General features: G+C 45.2%; 1 protein-coding gene across 1 annotated transcript in view; it reads right to left on the bottom strand.

Moving 5' to 3' along the window:
• Window positions 1-1,956: 1,956 nt before the first annotated feature.
• The window catches only part of GUCY1B1 (guanylate cyclase 1 soluble subunit beta 1), a 76,599-nt gene continuing 57,446 nt past the window's right edge, over window positions 1,957-21,109 (bottom strand). Inside the window, exons 13-14 of the mRNA XM_081959971.1 lie at window positions 7,990-8,110; window positions 1,957-5,818 (exon numbers count right to left, since the gene is read on the bottom strand). Coding sequence (XP_081816097.1) covers window positions 5,795-5,818; window positions 7,990-8,110 — 145 coding nt within the window. The 3' untranslated portion in view covers window positions 1,957-5,794. The remainder of the gene's footprint in view (window positions 5,819-7,989; window positions 8,111-21,109) is intronic.

Below are 21,109 nucleotides of genomic sequence, written 5' to 3'. Positions count from 1 at the left end.
ACCTTGGAGGTCTTCTAGTCCAACCCCCTGCCTAGGCAGGAAACCCTATACTGTTTCAGACAAATAGCTATCCAACATCTTCTTAAAGACTTCCAGTGTTGGGGCATTCACAACTTCTGGAGGCAAGCTGTTCCACTGATTAATTGTTCTCACTGTCAGGAAATTTCTCCTCAGTTCTAAGTTGCTTCTCTCTTTGATTAGTTTCCACCCATTGCTTCTTGTTCTACCCTCAGGTGCTTTGGAGAATAGTTTGACTCCCTCTTCTTTGTGGTAACCTCTGAGATATTGGAACAATGCTATCATGTCTCCCCTAGTCCTTCTCACCGCCCCGAGTCCCTTCGGGGAGAGGGGGCGGTCTAGAAGTCTAATAAATAAATAAATTAATTAATTCTTTCTCTTAAGCTAAACATACCCAGTTCCTGCAACCGTTCTTCATATGTTTTAGTCTCCAGTCCCCTAATCATCTTTGTTGCTCTTCTCTGCACTCTTTCTAGAGTCTCCACATCTTTTTTACATCATGGCAACCAGAACTGAATGCAGTATTCCAAGTGTGGCCTTACCAAGGCATTATAAAGCGGTATTAACACTTCACGTGATCTTGATTCTATCCCTCTGTTGATGCAGCCTAGAACTGTGTTGGCTTTTTTGGCAGCTGCTGCACACTGCTGGCTCATATTTAAATGGTTGTCCACTAGGACTCCAAGATCCCTTTCACAGTTACTACTACTGAGCAAGGTATCACCTATACTGTACCTGTGCATTCCATGGGAGAGGTGAATGGGAGAGGTGAATGTACTACATGGTTTTTCTTGAAACACTTCAGGTAGCCTCTGCCCTAACAAATGGTGGTAGATGCTATCTCAGTTTCAGCCAGTATGATTGGCCTTGGTAGATGAAATGGAGGAAAAGAATCCATTTTGTCCTTTGTTGCAAGCAGAACATGACATTCCACTAGAGCTTCTTCCTTGACATTTTGAGTCATAGGCATGTTCTGCTTGCCAGAAAGAACAAAACAGATTCTTTTCCTCCATTTCATCTACCATGCCTATAATTCAAAATGTCAAGGAAGAAGCTCTAGTGGAATGTCATCCTCAGGTGACAAAAAGTCAAGAGTCACTTGACGCTAATCAAACACAGGTGCAGCTGCAAAGTCAGATGATTTTGATGATGTTAAGCATTTCAGGGTAAGTCAAGGACTATCTGTATTTGAAAGAAATGGCTATGTGGTAGAGTTTATTGTCAGTGGCTGAATTCAGCGTAGCATCTTACATAAAATCTAACATTTTCCCCAACTCTCCTGCTTAGTGCTTTATATCAATGTCAAAAGATTTTTGCTTGTTCATTTAGATGCAGTTACCATATTATCCAATGTACCACAGTAGAACTTTGGCCTTTCTAATGAGGGGTAGATACTGGATCCTCTTCCACCTTAGTGTACTTCTGAAGGACTATAAAAAAACCTAGCCTTTGAAGAAATGCAGAAAGCACGATTTTAGCTTAACCCCACCAAGACTGAGTAGCTGTGGATCTTAGGCCCCATGAATCCTGAAATTGGATAGATATGAATCACGACAGGATTACAGTCAGATTCAATGCACAATCAGGGGGTTTCTCTTGGACTCGCTAATTCTGCTAAATGTACAGCGGACAGGGTCACGGGTGTCTTTGCATAACTTCACATTGTGTATCAATTGCACCCTGCATTCCTGGGTTGGGAGGAATTCTGCTGAAGGTCACAAATGCTCTGTTTGGATTATTGCAAAATGATATGTATAGGAATGCTGTTCAGGATTAGATACTGCCCATATAATACCTGAAATACCTGATCCTTAACTTCATACATTTAGAAAATTAAATTGTCAGGTCTACCATTAGAAACAGTGCATATTCTGCTTAAATATATTTATCATGATTTTTTGAAAAAAATTAAGCAGGTTGTATATGTAATATTAAGAATAAAGTGTATTTATTATATCTTTTCAGAAAATTAACATAATTTTTCACCAACATAAAGAAGAAAGAATATTTTGCAAAAAATCTGTGGGGAAAATTCATACTTCAAAAACTTCCTTGTGCACATTAATAAAATATTTATACATATATTCTATGTGTATGTGCACACACTGTGTATGTGCATGAATGTGTTTGTGTAGATACCGTGTTTCCCCGAAAATAAGACAGGGTCTTTTCTTTTGACCCCCAAAATATTGTTTGGGCTTTATTATCTGGGGGGCTTATTGTTTTGGGGTTGCCAGGTGGCTGCTGTCTTGCGAGCAGGCGCCCGAAGAGCCAGGCACAGCCTCAGAGGCAGTGTTGCGCTGTTGTAGCAGCGCAATACACCAGCCATGAGGTGACCATGCTCATGAGCAGCCACCTGGCAACCCCCCTTTCCAGCCGGGCAGAGCACCATTTACTGACCCAGTGATATCCCAAAGGCACTAAGCCACGTGGTGCTCTGCCCTCCCCCCAGCTCCCGCGGCTTGGCGCATTTGGGATACCCTTAGGTCAGTGCATGGCGCTCTGCCTGGCTGGAAAGGGAGGTTGCGCGAGTGCTTGTTCCATCCCCAGCTGGTATGCCTCCTAACCTCACCATGCCCTGGCCCAGCTCTCCCTGCAGGGCCAGGGTGCTGCCACCGCCATGACACTCCGAGCATAACCTATTCTCCAGCTTCCAAACTCCAGAGATCCGCAGCTGACTCTTTTGGCAGTGGCCGCTCTGGGAGTACGCTCTATGGTTGTGGGCTGGCTGCCAGCAGAGTGTATTCCCAGAGCGTACAGCCATAGAGCATATTCCCAGAGTGGCAACTTCCGGAAGACTTGGCATCCTACCTCCGTGCTTTGGAAGCCGCAGAAAAAGCCATGCGGCAGTGGTGGGGACAGCGGTGTCAGCGGAGATGCCCTGGCTCTGCAGGGAGAGTTAGGCAAGGGAATCGTGAGCCTGGGAGTCGCATGAGCGGGGAGCGAAAAAGCCGCTCGCACAACCCCCCTCTCCAGTCATGCAGAGCCCCATTCACTGACCTAGGGGCATTCCGAATGCGCCAAGCCGCGGGAGCCAGAGGGCGGCGAACAGATGCTCACGCGGCTTAGCGATTCCCCTGGATCAGTGAATGGTGCTGTGCCCAGCTGGAAAGGGGGGTTGCTGGGAGGCTGCTCATGAGCGTGGGCACCTCATGGCTGCTGTGTTGTGCTGTTGCAACAGCGCAACACAGCCGTTTACCCCTGAGGCTGTGCCCGGCTCTCCGGGAGCCCGCGTGCAAGAGAGTAACTGCCCGACATTCACCCTGTCCAGCTGGGCACAGCACCGCTAACCGACCTAGTGGTATCCCAAAGGCGGCAAGCAACGCAAGCCTTTGCCGCCCTCCGTTCCTGTGGCTTGGAGCATTCGGGATACCGCTAGATTGGTGAGTGGCGCTCTGCCTTGCTGGATGGGGGTGTGTGTCCAGGGAGCTTATTTTCAGGGGAGGGCTTACATTTTTGCCCACCCGAAAAATGTGGCATGGCTTTATTATCAGGACATGTTGTATTTTCAGGGAAACACACTATATGTACACACACACACACACACACAGAGTATACAAATACATACATACACATGCTAAATATGAACACATTTTATTCATGACATTTATATATTTATGTGCGTGTATATATGTGTGTGTATATGTATGTGTGTGTGTATATTAGATGCAGTATATAAAGTATACACACACCTACACAATCACATACATACTGCTATCTGAAATGACTCAAGACAATGTCCAATAGATTAAAAGCATCTTTACACAAAACAAAGCAACACAAGATCAAATACAACAATGTCAGCAATTGGAGAATGCACAATATTTAAATAGAAGCGATTCAAGCAGTTCATCAGTTGCCTTGATTAAGGGCCTGCTGGAAAAGTCAAGCTTTTAATGTGTTCCTGAAGGACAGCCGGGTCAAGGCTAAATGGATCTCAGTAGTAATGCTATTCCAGAGGGCAGGAGTGGTGATCCATAAGGCCCCCAAACAGAAAGCTGCAAGAGTGTTCTGAGCACAAAAAAAGCCATCTCCAGCATGTGACCATCAGTACATCTTGGGTCCTTGATGATCTAGGTTAAGCTCATGGTGGCCATGAACCTTTGAGTCACTTTTGAGCCATTTCAGATTCCATGTGGGGGAGTGCTTGAGTCTAGGAAACTGCACTACAAGCTTTGCCACGGGAAGCAATTGCACAGCTCAGGCTAGTACAGTAACTACAATGCCAACTGATCCCTAGAATGCAACTTCACAAACAATGATTTATTCATTTATGTCTAATACAGATTTAAATATCAAATTAGTTTAAACGGATACATTATTCTCTACAACATACATCTAAACTGCATTTATTAGTTTGATATATTTGACATATGGATAAATAATCAGTACTTCATAGAAATATAAATGCTGTTTACATAAGCATTGTTTCCATTATATACTTATAAACACATGATGAATCTGATTCACCCACATATAATTTTATTGCTTTTAAGCAATAAAATGAAGATAATTTGAAAGGTTTCACTACTTACTTACACGATAATTGTTTTACTTATGGATAAACAGTAGAAAATGTGTTTTGCACAACTGCATCATCAAGATTCCACCCAGATGCAACTTGAAACAGAATTATATATTTTTTCCTGTTCTTGCCATTATAAGCTTGGAAAGATAAAAGAGTACTACAATATATATGAAATTCTATGCTCTGAAGGTTTAGAAACCTGTATCATGCAAACACAATCACTTTCAGTGTTCTGACACAAGTGAATTTATTGAAAAAATAAAACTAAACCAGGACTTCTAGAAAGGCTACCTAAGAAAAGACCAGATTTTTAAAAATCTGCATGTTTTCAAGTTAACATTTTTATAGATCAAAGCATACTGGCACTCATATACTGGAATTTCCTTTAACATACAGTATGTTTTTCCTTGGATGCTGTTAAAGTAACGTTTTTAAAGCAATTTACTGCTTTCTGGTTTGTATAATGGGCCTTTTTTACATATTGCTTCCAAAATAAATCAGAGCAGGGACCAAAAAAATTGCCCCAAGTCTGATAAAATAGGATATCTGGATTTTTTTTTCTGTGAAAGTCTTTCCATTCCTAATTTAAAAATCTGCAATATTTATGCACATAAAACATCTGATAACTTATTACTGTATGCATAATAATATGATCAGTTTAAGAGTAGAAATTGCTTTTTATTTCCATAAACTTTACATTAAACAACCTTCATTTCTCTTCTATATAGAAAATGCATATGTTGCCTCAAATAACAGCAAATACATAGTAAACTACTAACAAGGCAGAAACTATCTAATAGAATTACTGCAATACATCGTAAAAGCAGATTGGAAGAAACAGATGGATTAGTACATTGATAATTGTCAAACAATGTTTATAAGTTCTCTGGTTTATGATTCTAAGTATCATAATTCCTCTTGCAGAAATAGTGTTGGGTACACATGCATAAAGATGCTGCTGCTAAATCATTAAATTTGGAGATGAAAAGCATGTGTGAAATGGATTATTTATGTACATAACACGGGAAGGAAGACAAAAGATACTGAAACACACGTACAGCATAAATATTATAATATCAAATGCAAACTGAACAAAAAGCAGGAAAAGAAGGGAACGTGATGTAAGAATTACTGCTTATTATGGAAATGGACATAAAATTGAAGCAACTGCACTCATATCTGATACTGCCAGACTAGATAAATGGCAGGACAGGGTTCATTCTGTTCTTCTCCAGCATTTCACCTGGCTCAGTTAGCATCATGTGTTACTTCCTTGAAGGCATGCAAAAAAAGTTTAAAAAGTAAGGCGCTGCAATCTAATAATAATATCTGGCATGTCAGAAATATACTTTTAATTGGTGAACTATAGAAATTAAATAGTTTGAAATATTATCTTCTTCCTCATAGAATTACTGATATTTTTCTGCAACCTACTGTGATATGAATGTGTGATGTCTCAAAGGATAGAGTAATACGTGAATTAATTCTTTCTCCTCAATAATACATCAAAGCATTAGATTCTATTTATTTTAATGAAGACTAGGCTAATCTTGTTTACTTATCTCTTAATTGGATATTACTATTTACTGCTTCCAAGAATGCTATTTTGCAGCCATTATATATGATAACAGTTTAATATTATACTGTGGCCATGAAAATAGATTGACTAAGAATTGAATGTAAGTATTCCTCATATCCTTGGCAGAAGGTGGAAGTCATTCGTTGTATAAGGTAAGGTAAAGCTCGCACATATGTGCTAGTCGTTCCCGACTCTAGGGGGCGGTGCTCATCTCTGTTTCAAAGCCAAAGAGCCAGCACTGTCCAAACACCTCTCCGGGGTCATGTGGCCAGCATGACAAAACGCCAAAGGCGCATGGAACACTGTTACCTTCCCACCAAAGGTGGTTCTTATTTTTCTACTTGCATTTTTACATGCTTTCGAACTGCTAGGTTGGCAGAAGCTGGGACAAGTAACGGGAGCTCACTCCGTTACGTGGCACTAGGGATTCATTGTATACATCTTTGTTTTCCTTTCTTTCTCTTTATACCTTTTTGCATTTCCATCCCTATTTTCTTCTTATTCTTTATCTTTTCTCTTGATTGTTAGTTTATGCTGTTGTTTTTATATTTTTAAGCTTCCCTCTGAAAAAGGCTGACCTTGTTTTTATTTCCAACATTCAGATTATTAAAAAAAGATGCCACTTCAAATTTGCCATTTTGTGTTCTGAACCTCATGTTGTTTACAGTATCCATGACTGGCTTTAAAGAAAAATATATATACCAGCCATGGAAACCTAAAGCACATCAGCAATTAAGTAATTAAGTAACTTTAAAAATCAAAGCAATTAAAATAGGCACAGAATCCATCCTTTCTGTCATTTGCTGCAGCTATTAAACAATACAAAGAAGTAAAAAGAATATGTTTAGAAAAAAATGGTGTTTGTTTCAAGGTGAAAGACATAAATTAACTGTTGCCTACTTGGCAGTAAAGAGGTCTCAAAGAGAGACGGAGATATATGGAGAGAGAAAGAGAGAGATGTTACATCATATTATAAGCACATGTGTGAGATTTTTAAAATATAAATATATTATAAAATATGAAACATATCCTACATACTGCATTAGAAAGAATCCAGCCATCTACAATTTCAGATTTTGATCCATCAGAATACAAAACACTTGAGATTTTCCAATCAAAAGATTTAACAACAGTTGTTTTAGCTGAGCTGTTTAAATGAACCTGCTATATCCTAAATTTACTAAATACATATTAAGATAAATACTATTCCTATAGGCAGAACTTTAAATGCTCTTAATAAAAAAAATCCAGACAAGTAACATTTTATACTATGTATAAATTCGATTAGAGCTTTATTTCACACACATTTTACTCCTTGAAAATAATGTAGAGTTAACTGCTTTCTGCTCTGTGGCTGTGCCAAATATTGGGCCTCAATCTATGTGCAAATGTAGATTAAATGTAATCATTTTTGAAAACAAATATAAAGTTTAAGCAGAGTAAAAAGAGCTTTTGACTATAATGTGCAAAGCAGCAAATTCTGATATCATTAGGACTAGCCATTAAATAAATACAAATTCTAGTGCAGGAGGGGAAAAGATTAAAATTAATGTTTAATCAGTTGGCATTTTCTCAAAACTTTCCTGAAATACAAACACTTAAAGTCTGGTAATATATAATAGATAGTAATTGGCTGTCAAGATAACAAATATATTAACATAGCAATATTTTTAAATGGCTCATTTCTTCATAGGGACATTCAATTTTGCAACTAGAAAGCCTGATGTAGTCATATGTAGTCCTTGCATCATTTTTGGGTTTGTTTTTATTTTGATGAACATGTTTTGATTACTCATACCATATTTAGTCCTCACATCATTTCTGTTTTGTTTTTATTTTGATAAAATGTTTTGGTTAGTCATACCTCTGTCCCCTTCCTGGACAAAAACCAAACTTGCATTGGTTCTTTTTTACCCTTCATGGAAACAGGACCTCTGTGTTCTAGATGGAACTGTGGATCTGAGTTTTCTGGAGTTCTCAGACATCTGAAATTAAATAGATTATAATTAAATAAGAGCATGAATGAAATATAAAATGTTGAATATTGAATTTTGGGACATTTGTTGACACCATTCAGACTGGCTGTGATTCAATATAAACAAATCTGGAACAGTGCTGGATCTTTTATCCATGAGAAACAGTGATTAGGTATTTTGGGCTGCCAAAATTTGCATGAGCACTAGAAGGGAGCAGAGAGTTGCGGAAAACGTTTATTGTTGGCTGTCATCTGGATTTATCTGTACAACTTGGAGCTGGTATCCTCAGCCTTCTTTGGAGCAACCATTTGTCTGGCGGCTATAGGATTTCTAACTGAAAAGAATGTGAGGGAACATAGATTTGGCTCTGTTTCTGACCTCCGAAGGCACAATCAATTATTTCCTCCAGAGCATGACCACTATTGTTATAAAGTATTAAATCACATTCACATGCTCAGAAGCACAAACAGCAAAAGCATAATTAAAAGTCACACCCATAATCTTGAAAACCTCAACTGGCTTTTTAATAACTGCATCAAATGTACCAAATCAACTGGTTCAAATAATCAACAAGTTTTGCAGCAAAATGTAGCATGGACTGAATCGAAGGACATAAATGCATGATCAAAATGAATACATACACCTCAACAGAGCAGGCTGACTAATACAGCACCTTCTTGCATCTTTAGCAGTTTCTGCAAGCAAAAAGGCATAGCAGAATGTCTAGAGCCCAATGATGAATGTATGACATTCAGGTCAACAATTTCCAAAAAAATCAATCAAATCAAAACAAGCTATCAGCAAAAAGCTTTTGAAAAAAACAGTAGCCACGTTGATGACGGCTTGAGATTTTAAGTACTTTGTTCTTTCCTCTGTTGATTGCAGACCATTCAAAGGCCTTTTTAAAGGTAATAAACATTGCAGCAGGCATTCTGAATGTCCATGACTGGTCCACCATCATACCCTGTCATTCTGTTGAAAAGGGAAGAGGCTTCCTGGCATTTTATATCTACCTAGTACTCAGTGACGTGCAGTCAGGTGAGGCAAGTGAGGCAAGTGAGGCAAGTGAGGCGCAGCCTCACCACTCTCATCATGAAAAAAAAAAGTAAAAGGAAAAAGCTGAGCTAGTTGCTGCCTCACCGTGGATGACTCTGCTTAACCTCACTGGTGGTGGGTGGGCTTTATTGTGTTCCAGGCATTTCCCACTCAGACAGCAGGCTGCATTTGCAATGGTGGAGGTGTTTGGGAAAGGCAGCAGGGGAATGGGGGGGGGGGGATGGCAGAGGAGCTGCTTTCAAGCCACTGGAAAAGATATCCAATCCAACTTTTGTGTGTGGGGGGGTTTGTTTGAGAGTGAGTGAGAGAGGGAAGGGGTAGGAGAGATAGTCCAATCCAACTTGTGTGTGTGTGTGTGTGTGTGTGTGTGTGTGTTTGAGAGAGGGGGAGGAAGGGAGAGGGAGGAAGGAGGGGAAGGAGAAGAAAAAGAAAAAGAAAGAAGGAGTAAAGGAGAAAAACAAATGCTGTCGCTTTAAATTGGAACTGAGCATGCCTGGCTGTGGAATTCTGGGAGTTGAAGTCCACAAGTCTAAAAATATTTGAAACTCAGCACTGTGTCAGTGCCTCACCAGTCATAAACCTCACCGCACGTCACTGCTAGTACTTATGGAGTTCCCATAACAGCCTTGTGGCATCACATTGGTTGCCGGTGGATTGGTCAGGAGGGGGTTGGGCTTGGCAAAATAAAATAATTGCTACTTTTCACATTCCACCTAATGTAAGGACCTGCCACTTCAATGTTATGTTGTACTATCTCCCAGGGGGGAAAACTCCTTAGCTGACGCTTGTCCTCCATCTTCCTCCTCTTGGGTTTCTGGGCCTCGCTGGTAGCAGCTTTGGCATGTGTCTTGCGTGCCTTCAGGGTTTGTGAGTCAAGGCATGTAGTTCATGATGAATGCCCTCCAAACCATGAAAGCACGTGAGGCAGATGCCAAGGCTGCTACCAGTGAGGCCTGGCAAATCTAAGACGATGAGTTTCAGCGCTAGACACCACGGTGGAAGTTTCAGTGCTCCAACCGCTGCCTCAACTGTCGCAGGTGGGACACCTAGCGGAGCTGCCAGGTCTGCTGCCCTGGTGGGAACTGGCCAGGTGAGAGCCAAGCGCGGAAAGACCCCACCTGTCAGGCATGTCTCCTTCAATATCCAAGAAAGAAAAACCTCAACTCCATTTGAATAAAGATAAAATACCGGCTGCCCCCTCGTGGACATGTCATCTCCTCATTCCATCTCCCCATGATGTCATCCCATTTGGTTGATGCCACACTCTCCTCTATGCTATACTGCGACAGAACTTTATTCCCTCCAGGAACTCCCCCTTTCCCGGGGATGGCCTTCTGACCTATCAAGGCGCTTCCTTAATGACGGATCCTGGGATCCGGAGGGGTGGCATGCAAAGAAGAGACTTCTTAAGGGTTTTTTACAGGGGCTTTTAAGCCAAATTTTAAGGGGGGCGAGGGGGGGTTGATTCGGATGGCTCAGACAGGCTTGGGGGGGGGAGTATGCCAGGGCACAGGTCAGTGCTAACTAATGGGCGCGGGTTGGGAGGGCTAGGAAGGATTGCGATTCTGGGGGAGACATTAAGCCATTCCATTGGGGAGTTCACCATCTCTACTGTTTGTGAGAGAGGCAGATATGGGGGGGCCGAGGGCCAAATGATGTTCGGAGGATGCAGGTTTGCTGTTTAAGAGCAATCGCGCATTCCAACCCTCATCGCCCTTCTTGCACCCCCGGGTGCTCGGGATTACAGGACCCTGGTCTCCGGCTGGAGTCGCTTAACGCCAGGTCTGTGGTACATAGGGCTCCCCTCATTTACGACCTCATACAAGAGGGTAGAGCGGACCTGGCGTGCATTACGGAGACCTGGTTGGGCCATGAGGGGGTGTGTGCCCCTTAGCGAACTATGCCCACCAGGCTTCCGGGCGTTTCACCAGCCGAGAGCCCAAGGCGGGGGGGGGGGTAGCGGTGGTTATTAGGGAAAGTCTCAGACCTCATGAGGTCACTGTGCCTCAGATAGGCGGGTATGAGTCCCTCTTTGTGAAGTGGGGCCTTGGAGCTCAGGTGGGCCTTTTTGTTACATACCTGTCTCCCTGCTATGTTTCATAGGCCCTGCCGGAGCTGCTGGATGTATTAGCTGGATTGGTGGTTGATTTCCCCAGGCTCATGGTCCTGGGGGATTTCAATCTGCCTTCCATTGGCGAGACATCCGAGTCAGCTCGGGAGTTCATGGCTTCCATGACAGCTATGGACCTAACTCAGTTAATTCAAGACCCCACCCATAATGGGGGACACACACTCAACCTAATTTTTGTCTCTGGGCAGTGGATGAATGATCTAGATTTAGGGGATATTTCTATTCAACCCTTGTCACGGTCTGATCATTTCCTCATCAGGCTTGACTTCCATACTGCTACCCCTCGCCGCAGGGAGGGGGAACCGACTAGATGGTTCCGCCCCAGGCACCTGATGGACCCCGAAAGGTTCCTGATGGAGCTTGGGACTTTTCCTGAATCCTTTGCTCACAACTCGACCGAAGCCCTAGTGGAAGCCTGGGATAGGGCTGCCGCTGGGGCTTTGGATCGTGTTGTGCCTTTGCGGCCTCTGACCCGGTGTCGATCCCGGATGGCTCCCTGGTTTACCGGGGAGCTCCGGGAGATGAAACGCCGGAAAAGTCGCCTAGAGAGTGGCTGGAGGGCCAGCCGGTCCGAATCTGATCGAACACTAGTAAGAATTTATATTAAATCCTACTTAGTGGCGACAGAAGCGGCAAAATGGCAATATTTTTCCACTCTTATCGCGTCCACAGATAACCACCCAGCCGCCCTGTTTAGGGTGACCCGCTCCTTACTTAACCAAGGAACTGGGGAAGACCCCTTGCAGGGTAGGGCTGAAAAATTTGTTCAGTATCTGCAGGATAAAATCGCTCAGATCGGGACAGGCTTGGACTCTGAGTGGGTAGATTCGGGTGAGCCGATGGGGATGAATCTTGAGGAGACAATCTGGGATGGGTTTGACCCTGTGACCCCCGAAGGCATGGACAGGATTATGGGGAGACTCAGTGCTGCCACTTGTGTGCTGGACCCGTTTCTCTCTTGGTTAGTTTCGGCTTCCCGGGAGGTGACACGAGGCTGGCTCCAGGCGATTACCAACGCTTCATTGAGAGAGGGGTTCTTTCCCACCGCCTTGAAGGAGGCGGTGGTGAGGCCCCTCCTCCCAGCTTCTTTAGCCAACTATCGTCCGGTCTCCAACCTTCGCTTTGTAGCGAAGGTTGTTGAGAGTGTGGTAGCACGTCAGCTTCCCCAGTACCTGGATGAAGCTGTCTACCTGGATCTGTTTCAGTTGGGTTTCAGGCCCGGGTACAGCACGGAGACGGCATTGGTCACGTTGGTCGATGACCTCTGGCGGGCCCGGGACAGGGGCTGTTCCTCTGTCCTGGTCCTATTAGACCTCTCGGCGGCTTTCAATACCATCGACCATGGTATCCTACTGCAATGACTCGGGGGGTTGGGAGTGGGGGGCACCGTTTTACAGTGGTTCTCCTCCTACCTGTCGGATCAGTCGCAGTTTGTGTTGACTGGAGGGCAGAGATCGACCCCCAGGCACGTCACTTGTGGGGTGTCCCAGGGGTCGGTTCTCTCACCCCTTCTGTTCAACATATAAATGAAACCGCTGGGTGAGATCATCCGTGGTTTTGGGGTACGGTATCATCAATATGCTGATGATACCCAACTTTTCATCTCTACCCCAAACCACCCAAACGATGCCCTCGACGTGATGTCCTGATGCCTGGAGGCTGTGCGGATCTGGATGGGGAGGAACAGGCTCAAGCTCAATCCCTCCAAGACTGAGTGGCTGTGGTTTCCATTATCCCGATTTGTACATCTTGTTCCATCTTTGACGATAGGGGGAGAAATTTTAGCCCCCTCAGAGAAGGCTTGCAATCTGGGAGTCGCTGACCCGGAGGCTTCAGCTGGTCCAGAATGCGGCTGCACGGGTTGTCATGGGGGTACCTAGGTGCTCCCATGTCACACCCCTTTTAGGCGGCCTGCACTGGTTGCCGGTTGTTTTCCAGGTGCGATTCAAGGTGTTAATTATGACCTTTAAAGCGCTCCATGGCTTAGGCCCAGGGTACCTGCGAGACCACCTACTGCCACCAGTAGCCTCCCACCGTCCAGTACGATCCCATAGAGTTGGCCTCCTCATGGTGCCGTCGGCCAGGCAGCGTTGGCTGGTGACCCCCAGGGGGAGACCTTCTCTGTGGGAGCGCCTTCCCTCTGGAATGAGCTGCCCCCGGAGCTCCGCATAATCCCCGACCTCCGGTCCTTCCGACGCGCCCTAAAAAGTTGGCTTTTCCAGCAAGCCGGCCTGGCCTGTTAATTTTAATTTTAACTTATTTTAAATGTATTGTTTCTTTAAAAAAAAATCGGTTTGTTTTTTTTGGAAATGGATTTAATCTTTTTCTAACTTTTGAGATGTGTGTTTTTAATGTTGTACGCCGCCCTGAGTCCTTTTGGAGAAGGGCGGCATATAAATCCAAATAAACCAAACCAAACCAAACTTTTACTAGATATGAATTGAAAGCAATGAAATGCACCTGCTTGGAGAACAAATCGGTGATCACCCAGATCACAGTATTTCCCTGGCTTTCTGGTAACTCGTCAATAAAATCCATTGATATTTCCTTCCACGGGGCAGCAGGTCTGGTGACACTTTGAAGCAGTCCTTGAAGTTTCCCTGGTGGTCTCTTTGCAGCTGCACATATGGGACAACTAGCAATATAAGTTTCTATGTCTTTTTTTCAATGAAGGCCACCAAAATTGTCTTTCAGTCTGAGTCATAAATCACATTCCTCAATGAGCTGCACCCCTCCCAAGTCTGCTGCAGTAATCTGAGATCCAACTAGCTGAAAGTTTGCATGGAATGTTCTCCTCTCCTTTTCTACTATGTTACCTTTACTAGTTGACATTTGGCTCCCCTCACTTTCCAAAAGCAACCTGTGCAAAGCAAAAACAATTTGAGTACAGGTATAGGATTTATGGCTACATCCTCCCCTTAGGCTTGTTAGGATGTTCTGCATGGAAATTTGCTATAAGGCGATCGGCCTGGATATTTCTGCTCTTTATCCAAGATCCCTCTGATAAGGGGTAACCTTCCACTTGACTAAGTATTGGAGTTGTCTCCTGTGCCACCTCGAATCAAGGATTCGCTGCATTTATAATGGGTTTGGCCCCCTATGACCACAGGGCCTGTGGTCTCCCAGGGTAGTGGTCGCAGAGTGGATCTGACCATGGGTTTTAAGAGGTTACTATGGAATACCGGGTGTATCTTCCCTAGCAGTTGGGGCAGTTTCAATTGCACTGTGGCTGGGTTGATGATCTTTACTATGGGGAATGGTCCCATAAACTTTGGCCCCAGTTTCTTGCTAGGCAGTTTTAATCTCAAATATTTTGTGGAGAGGTAAACCTTCTCTCCCACCTGGAATGGCCATTGTGGAGCCCGGTGTTTATCTGCCTGTTTCTTATAGTTTTGTGCAGCTTTAGCCAGTGCCTTTTTGACATTTTCCCAGGTTGATTTCAGCATCGACATCCAATTAGTCAAGCTGACTGAGGAGGGGAGAATCCCTTGGATACTTAGACATTGGGACAAAGTCCATGCCACTCACTACTTTGAAGAGTATTAGTTCCGTGCTACTGTGAACAGCATTATTGTACGTGATTTCAGCAAAAGACAGAAGGTCTGCCCAACTGGACTGCTAATAGTTCATGTAGCAACTCAGGTACTGCTTTACCATGGCGTTCAGTCTCTGTTCCCTCCCCATTGGTGCTTGGGTGAAAAGCAGATCTAAGGCCCTGGTATGACCCAATGGACCGCAGGAATTCCCTCCAGAACATAGCCGTGAACTGAATCCCTCTGTCTGAGAGGTACTCCATGCAGGCAGTTGATGTGCTTCAGGAACAGTTTGGCCAGCTGGTGAGCTGAGGGTAATCCACTGCAGGGTATGAAATGTGCCTGTTTAGAGAACAGATCTATTACAGTCCACATCACTGTGTTTCCCCCACTTTTCGGCAACTCTACTATAAAGTCCATTGCGATCTCCTCCCATGGCCTCGTTGGTTCTGCTACTGGTTGCAGCAGTCTGGGGGTGTTTGTTCCAGGTCATCTCTTCTTTGTGGCACAGATGGTGCAACTTTTCACGTAACTGTCCACGTCTTTCTTCATGCCAGGCCACCAGAACTGCCTCTGGGATAAGTGTAAAGTCTTTAGGAACCCAAAGTGGCCTGCCGGTTTGGCATCGTGGCTCCACTGGAGAATTAGGGTGCATAGGGATTCTGGGACATAGAGTTTTGTTCCCTTCCGTGTGAGGTCATCTCTTTTTGTCAAGATGTGTTGGTTGTTTCGGGACCAAGGGTCTGCTAGCAGTTCGGTTTTGAGTCTTGTGGTTAGGTCACTTGCTGGTTGGTCTTGCCGGTCACAGCATTGTCATCTGGTGGTCACTTGGGCAGCTATTTAAGTAGGGGGAATAATGACGTCCACCACCTGCTCCTGTTCGCATTTGTACTGGGTATGCCGGAGAGGACATCAGCTAGAAAGTTCCTCCCCTTTGGAATGTGCTTTAGTACGAAGTCTAAACGGTTGAAGTATTGAGCCCATTGGACTTATTTGGCTGATAGTTTCCACGGGGTCCTGAGAGCCTCCAGATTTTTGTGGTCAGTCCAGACTTCGAACAGTTTCTGGCCCCCTTTCAACAGGTGTCACCAGTTTAGCAATGCCCATCTCACCGTGAAAGCCTCCTTTTCCCATGCAGCCCATTGTCTCTCTGTGTCTATGAGCTTGCGGGAAGTATAGGTGCAGGGCTGTAAATTTCCTTGGTTGTTTCTTTGGAGTAGCACCGCTCCCACTGCAATGTCGCTGGCGTCTGCTTGGATCACGAAGGGTTGCTCGGGGTCAGGATGCTTCAGCACCGGTTCCTTTGCAAACTTTTCTTTTAGCATTTTGAATGCCTTTTGGCAGGTTAGGTCCCACTGTAGAGGTTGTCCCAAGCAAGATTTTGTTCCTGGGCTCCCTGTCTTTAGAAGGTCTGTCATGGGTTTGGCAGTCTTCACGAAGGAGGGGATGAATTGCCTATAGAAGTTTGCCAACCCTAGGAAGCTTTGTAGCTATCTGCAGGTACGAGGAGGTTGCCAGCCTAGGACAGCTTGTACTTTGACTGGATCCATCTCTATTCCCTCATTTGATACTTGGTAACCCAGGTAGTCTAGCCATGCACAGTGGAATTCACATTTTGAAAGCTTGATGTATAGGTTGGCTGTCAGAAGTTTTTCCAGTACCTGTCAGACCAGGGGTATTGTTCATGGTCTCCATGTAGGTTGTTCATGGTCTCCATGTAGATGAAGATCTCACCAGGTAGACGAGGACCCCTTGTAGAAGTGCTTGTGCAGCACCTCATTTATTAACTGCATGAACACTGCTGGGGCTCCCTGCAGTCCGAAAGGCATCACTTTGAATTGAAAACTCCCTAGGGGGCAGTTGAATGCTGTTTTCCACTCATCTTATTCCCTGATCCGTACCCGGTAGTATGCTTCTCTGAGGTCTGGTTTGGTGAAGACTTTTCCCTTGGCTAGGTGAGATAGCATCTCCTTCATGAGGGAGTTGGGGTATAGATTATGTACGCACACAGCATTGATTCCTCTAAAGTCCACACAGTCTCATAGTTCTGTCTTTTTTTTCTTTGAAGAGGACTGGCGCTGCAACCCGTTGCTTGGCTGGCTCAATGAACCCCTGTGCTAGATTTTTGTCTATGTATTTGCGCATTTCTTGCATTTCCCGGGGCGTCATGGCATACAGTTTGGGTCTGGGTAGTTTTGCCCCAGGGATGATTTCAACGGCGCAATCTGCCTCACAGTGGGGGTGGGTGGGCAGAATGTTGCACTCAGTCTTGCTGAATAATTCTGCGAGGTCCTGATACTCCCCTGGGATCTGTTTGATCTGTTGGGTTTTGTCGGATGTGGCTGCCAGATGTTCTGGTGGGCTCTTTTGGGAGGTTCCTTGCTTGGGTGGTGTTTCTGCTTGCTGCTGTGGGAGGGTTTGGGGGACCCTTTTCTATCCTAAGTCTGCAGGTATCCCCTTGCCACCAGATGGTCGGTCCCCACTTGTCTAGCCAGGAGTGTCCCAGTATGACTGCATCTGTTGTTTTGGGAGCTATTATGAATCGAATTACTTCCCAGTGATCCTCTAGCTCTAGTCTCACTGGTTCGGTCAGGTGGGTGGCTTAGGTTTTCCCCATTAGGAACCCATCGGCCTGTTCGAACCGGATTGGGTGGGCCAGTCTTTTTCCTCTGATCCCAAGTTTCAGGACTGTAGTCATGTTGATCAAGCATCTAGTGCAGCCTGAGTCTATTAGGGCTTGAAAATCCTCCTGGTTTCCTGTTTTTGGGGCTGTGAGGCATATTGGAAAAAGGAAAGGGTTAACTGGTCCTCTCACCATTGGGTCGTTTTCGCCCTTGTCATCACTGTCATAGGATTCTGACCACTGGTCATTGTTGCCTGGGGTCCCCTCCCCCTTTTTCAGGGTGGGGAGGAACTTCTGCAGCCTAGAGGGCCTTCTGGGATGCATTGGTGGCCCATTTGGGGCCCCTTTCCAGTCATGCCCTTGGTGGTGGCTCTGGCCTTGGCATCAGGGTTGGGGTCATCCACAAAGATGCCATGTGGCCCATCCCCCACATCTGTAGCATTTTAGTGGACTTTGAGGGGAGCTTGTTTCGGGCCTGCTGTGTTGCTGTGAGTCCCTGTCGGTCAGGTGGTTTCAGGTAGAGTTGACCTCTCTCTTTCATGTCCAATGGCTTTCTCATGTCATTAGCGTGCAATCCGCCATTGACTTTTATTGCTACTCGGAACCACTCAAGAGAGTCGGTTTGGGATGTCGCAGTAAGCAGTTACCTGGGCAATCTGCTTGCCAAGGCTTGTTCTGAAAAATGCACTAATAGACGCTCTGGTAAAGGTCGTAACCTTCCAATGACTCTCCTAAATGTGTGGATATGCTCTTTGATGGGGCGGCCCTTCTGCTTTAGGTCGCTGAGCCATCTTCCACATACAGGTCCTCCTCCACCTCCTCAAATCTGGCCTCTAGCAGTCGTAGGAAGTCATCGACGCCTTGTAGTGGGGTGCTCTCCTCTTGTGGAGGACTACTAGCCATTCCCTTGCTTCTCCCTCTAGTCCCTCTGTGATAGTATTCACTATGGCTCTGGGAGATGAGTAGAAGTGTCCATAGCATTCTAGGTGTATCTCAGTTGAGTCAAGGAATAGGGCTAACTGGTCTGAGTCCCTATCAAACTTTCCCCTGAACCAGGGAAGTTCGATCAGCACTGCTCCTCCCTCCTCCTGTTGGCCTCTGTATGCTTGTGCTTGATATGTCTGGCCATATTTCTCAGTTCTAGTTCGGAGGGGGGGGGGGAGATTGTCTGTCCTGGGAAGCCTGCCTGCTACGTGGGAGAGGCACTGGTCTCAGCCTCCTTCTAATGGGTGGACCCCTCCCAAGTCTGCTGCGGTAATCTGAGATCCAACTAGCTGAAAGTATGCATGGAATGTGCTCCCCCCCTTTTCTACTATGTCATCTTTAGGAGTTGACACCAGCCCCATAGAAAAGAGAGGCAGCGAAACCACAAAACGCGCAGCTGTGCTCCACTCTCTGCTTCAAATTTGGCCAAGAGGGCACCAAGCAGCTGAGTGCAAGACTGGCCACCAAGCCAAGACGCCCCCCTCCCCCAGCCCTCCAGAAAAGCCACCAATGCCTCACAGCGGATGAGGAAAATGGCATTGAAGGGAGTGGGGGTTGTCAAATTCACCCTCACTGAAGCAAGATGGAACTCCAACTCCACTAGCTGACGGCCAGGGGCTAAATGACACCGACACCAATGATGATCCCCTAGTAAGTGGTCCAGTCACACTAGTGACACTCCACATAGAGCTAGTTTCCAAGCCTCAGGGCTTAAGGCCACCTTACAGATCCTGCCAGACTCAGGCTCCACCAGGTGCCTGGTTAACACAGCTCTGGTTTAAAAATTAGGAATCTGCTTGAGGCAGCTGAAAGTACCCACTGCATTTTGCCAACTAGACAGATCCATAGCAAGGGGCATCCCAGCAACATCTGTCACTGAACCCATAGAAATGCAGAAGGGGTCCACGTAGAGACTTTAAGCTTCATAGTCGCCCCAGGGATGGAATAGCCTCTAGTTTGACTTACCTAAAGAAGTGAAATCCATACATAAACTGGAGAAGGGGACTGCTAAAACTCCAAATGAGTCGCCCTCCTTGGGAGCAAGTTGGAGTCCAGAAGGCAGCTTCTCCATGGTGGGAAATCAGGCAGTAATGCAGGGACTATAGAAGGGCCGCCCTGCTATCCACAAAGAATACTGGGACCTAAGAGAGGTGTTCAGCAAAAAGGGTTTGGACAAACTCCCCCTTTATTAGTTGATGAACCGTGCTATAGAAATCCTTCCCAGGGCTAAACTACCTAAGCCGGAACTATATTCAATGACCTCGAGGGAGTTAGATACACTGCAACTATTTATTGACAAAAATCTTGCCTATGGTTTTATTCAACTGGCTAATCCGGGGACCAGCAGCCCTGGTTCTGTTCCACAAAAAAAAAGACAGAACTTCAACCCTATTCCTGAATTACCCCTCAATGACCCACATGAGTCACATCACTGAAAGAGTGGATCTCCCAACTGAGAAATATGTGGCAAGTGATGAGGAAGGCACTGGCGGATGTTCATGAGACTTATAAGAAGCAAGCTGACAAGAAGCGTTAAGAATCCAAACTGTTTAAGATTGGCAACTGAGTTTACCTTTCCATCCACTTCCTGCAATCTCTACAATCATCAAAGAAGCTGGGACCCAGGTTTGTAGGGCCCTTCCCAATCAAACGCATCATTTACCCAGAAACTGTAGAATTACATTTGCCCAAGTCTCTTCGACAGGTTCACTGCGTGTTTCATTGCACCTTTTGAAGTCTAAGGTCACTTCCACCAACCCCGGAACCTTTAATGATAGAAGGGGAACACACTTTGAAATCTGGGAAATTCTAGATTCCCGTAAGCAAAGGGGAACCCTTCAGAACCTGGTAGCGTGGAAAGATTTCCAGACAGCTCAGTATGAATGGGTGGACCACCGCCATGTTAGAGCCCCTAAACTTGTAAAACACTTCCATAATCAGTATCCTCACAAGCCCAAATGACATTTCTCTTGTTTTATGTTTTATGTTCAGGACTAATGTCACTGTTCATGGGGGAAGCATCTAAGGTCCACCATTGTGTCCTCCCATTCTGTGAGAAGAGCGGGGGAGGCTCGCTGGCATTTTTCACATGCTTTTGCTGTACTGCTTGGGAATTAGGGAGGGGGATTGTCTTCGGAGATGGAACGGACTCCCTCCCAACTGCTTCCAGCTGGTTTCAAGGCTGTCATGCTCTGAGAGTGAACTGTTAGCTGCCTTTTACCTCAGAATTCCAGTAACAACCTTGCGGCATCATATTGGCTGCTGGTGGACTGGTCAGGTGGAGTAGGGTTTGAGGAAATGAAAGAATTGCTGTGTGCTTTGCGTGAGACTTTTCAGATTCCACCTTGCTTTCCTGAAATCACTTTCTCTCAGAAAAAGTTATTTTGATTCAACTTAAGGGATTCAAGAGTCTTGCTTTCTTGAGGGACAGCTGTGGCAGGTCCTTACAGTCAGCATCACCAAGAACATACACAGAGTATACATACTCATAATGCCCCATAGGTTCAGAAAATAGATAGGTCAAAGAAAATACAATGCACAATGTCAAAAAATAAAAACAAAACAGGGAGACAACCTCTCACTTTCCTGTGGTGGTATGTGAAAGTAGTGACAAGCAAATAGATAAAAGATACACTAGAATCCAGCATCTTGCATTATGCAGAATGTCTGATCATTCAAAG

Source organism: Natrix helvetica (genome assembly GCF_964273705.1).
Source record: "Natrix helvetica genome assembly, chromosome: 7".
In the NCBI taxonomy this organism is placed as follows: domain Eukaryota; kingdom Metazoa; phylum Chordata; class Lepidosauria; order Squamata; family Natricidae; genus Natrix; species Natrix helvetica.
The sequence above is the reverse complement of the archived record's forward strand: the minus strand, read 5'-3'. Positions and strand labels throughout refer to the sequence as shown.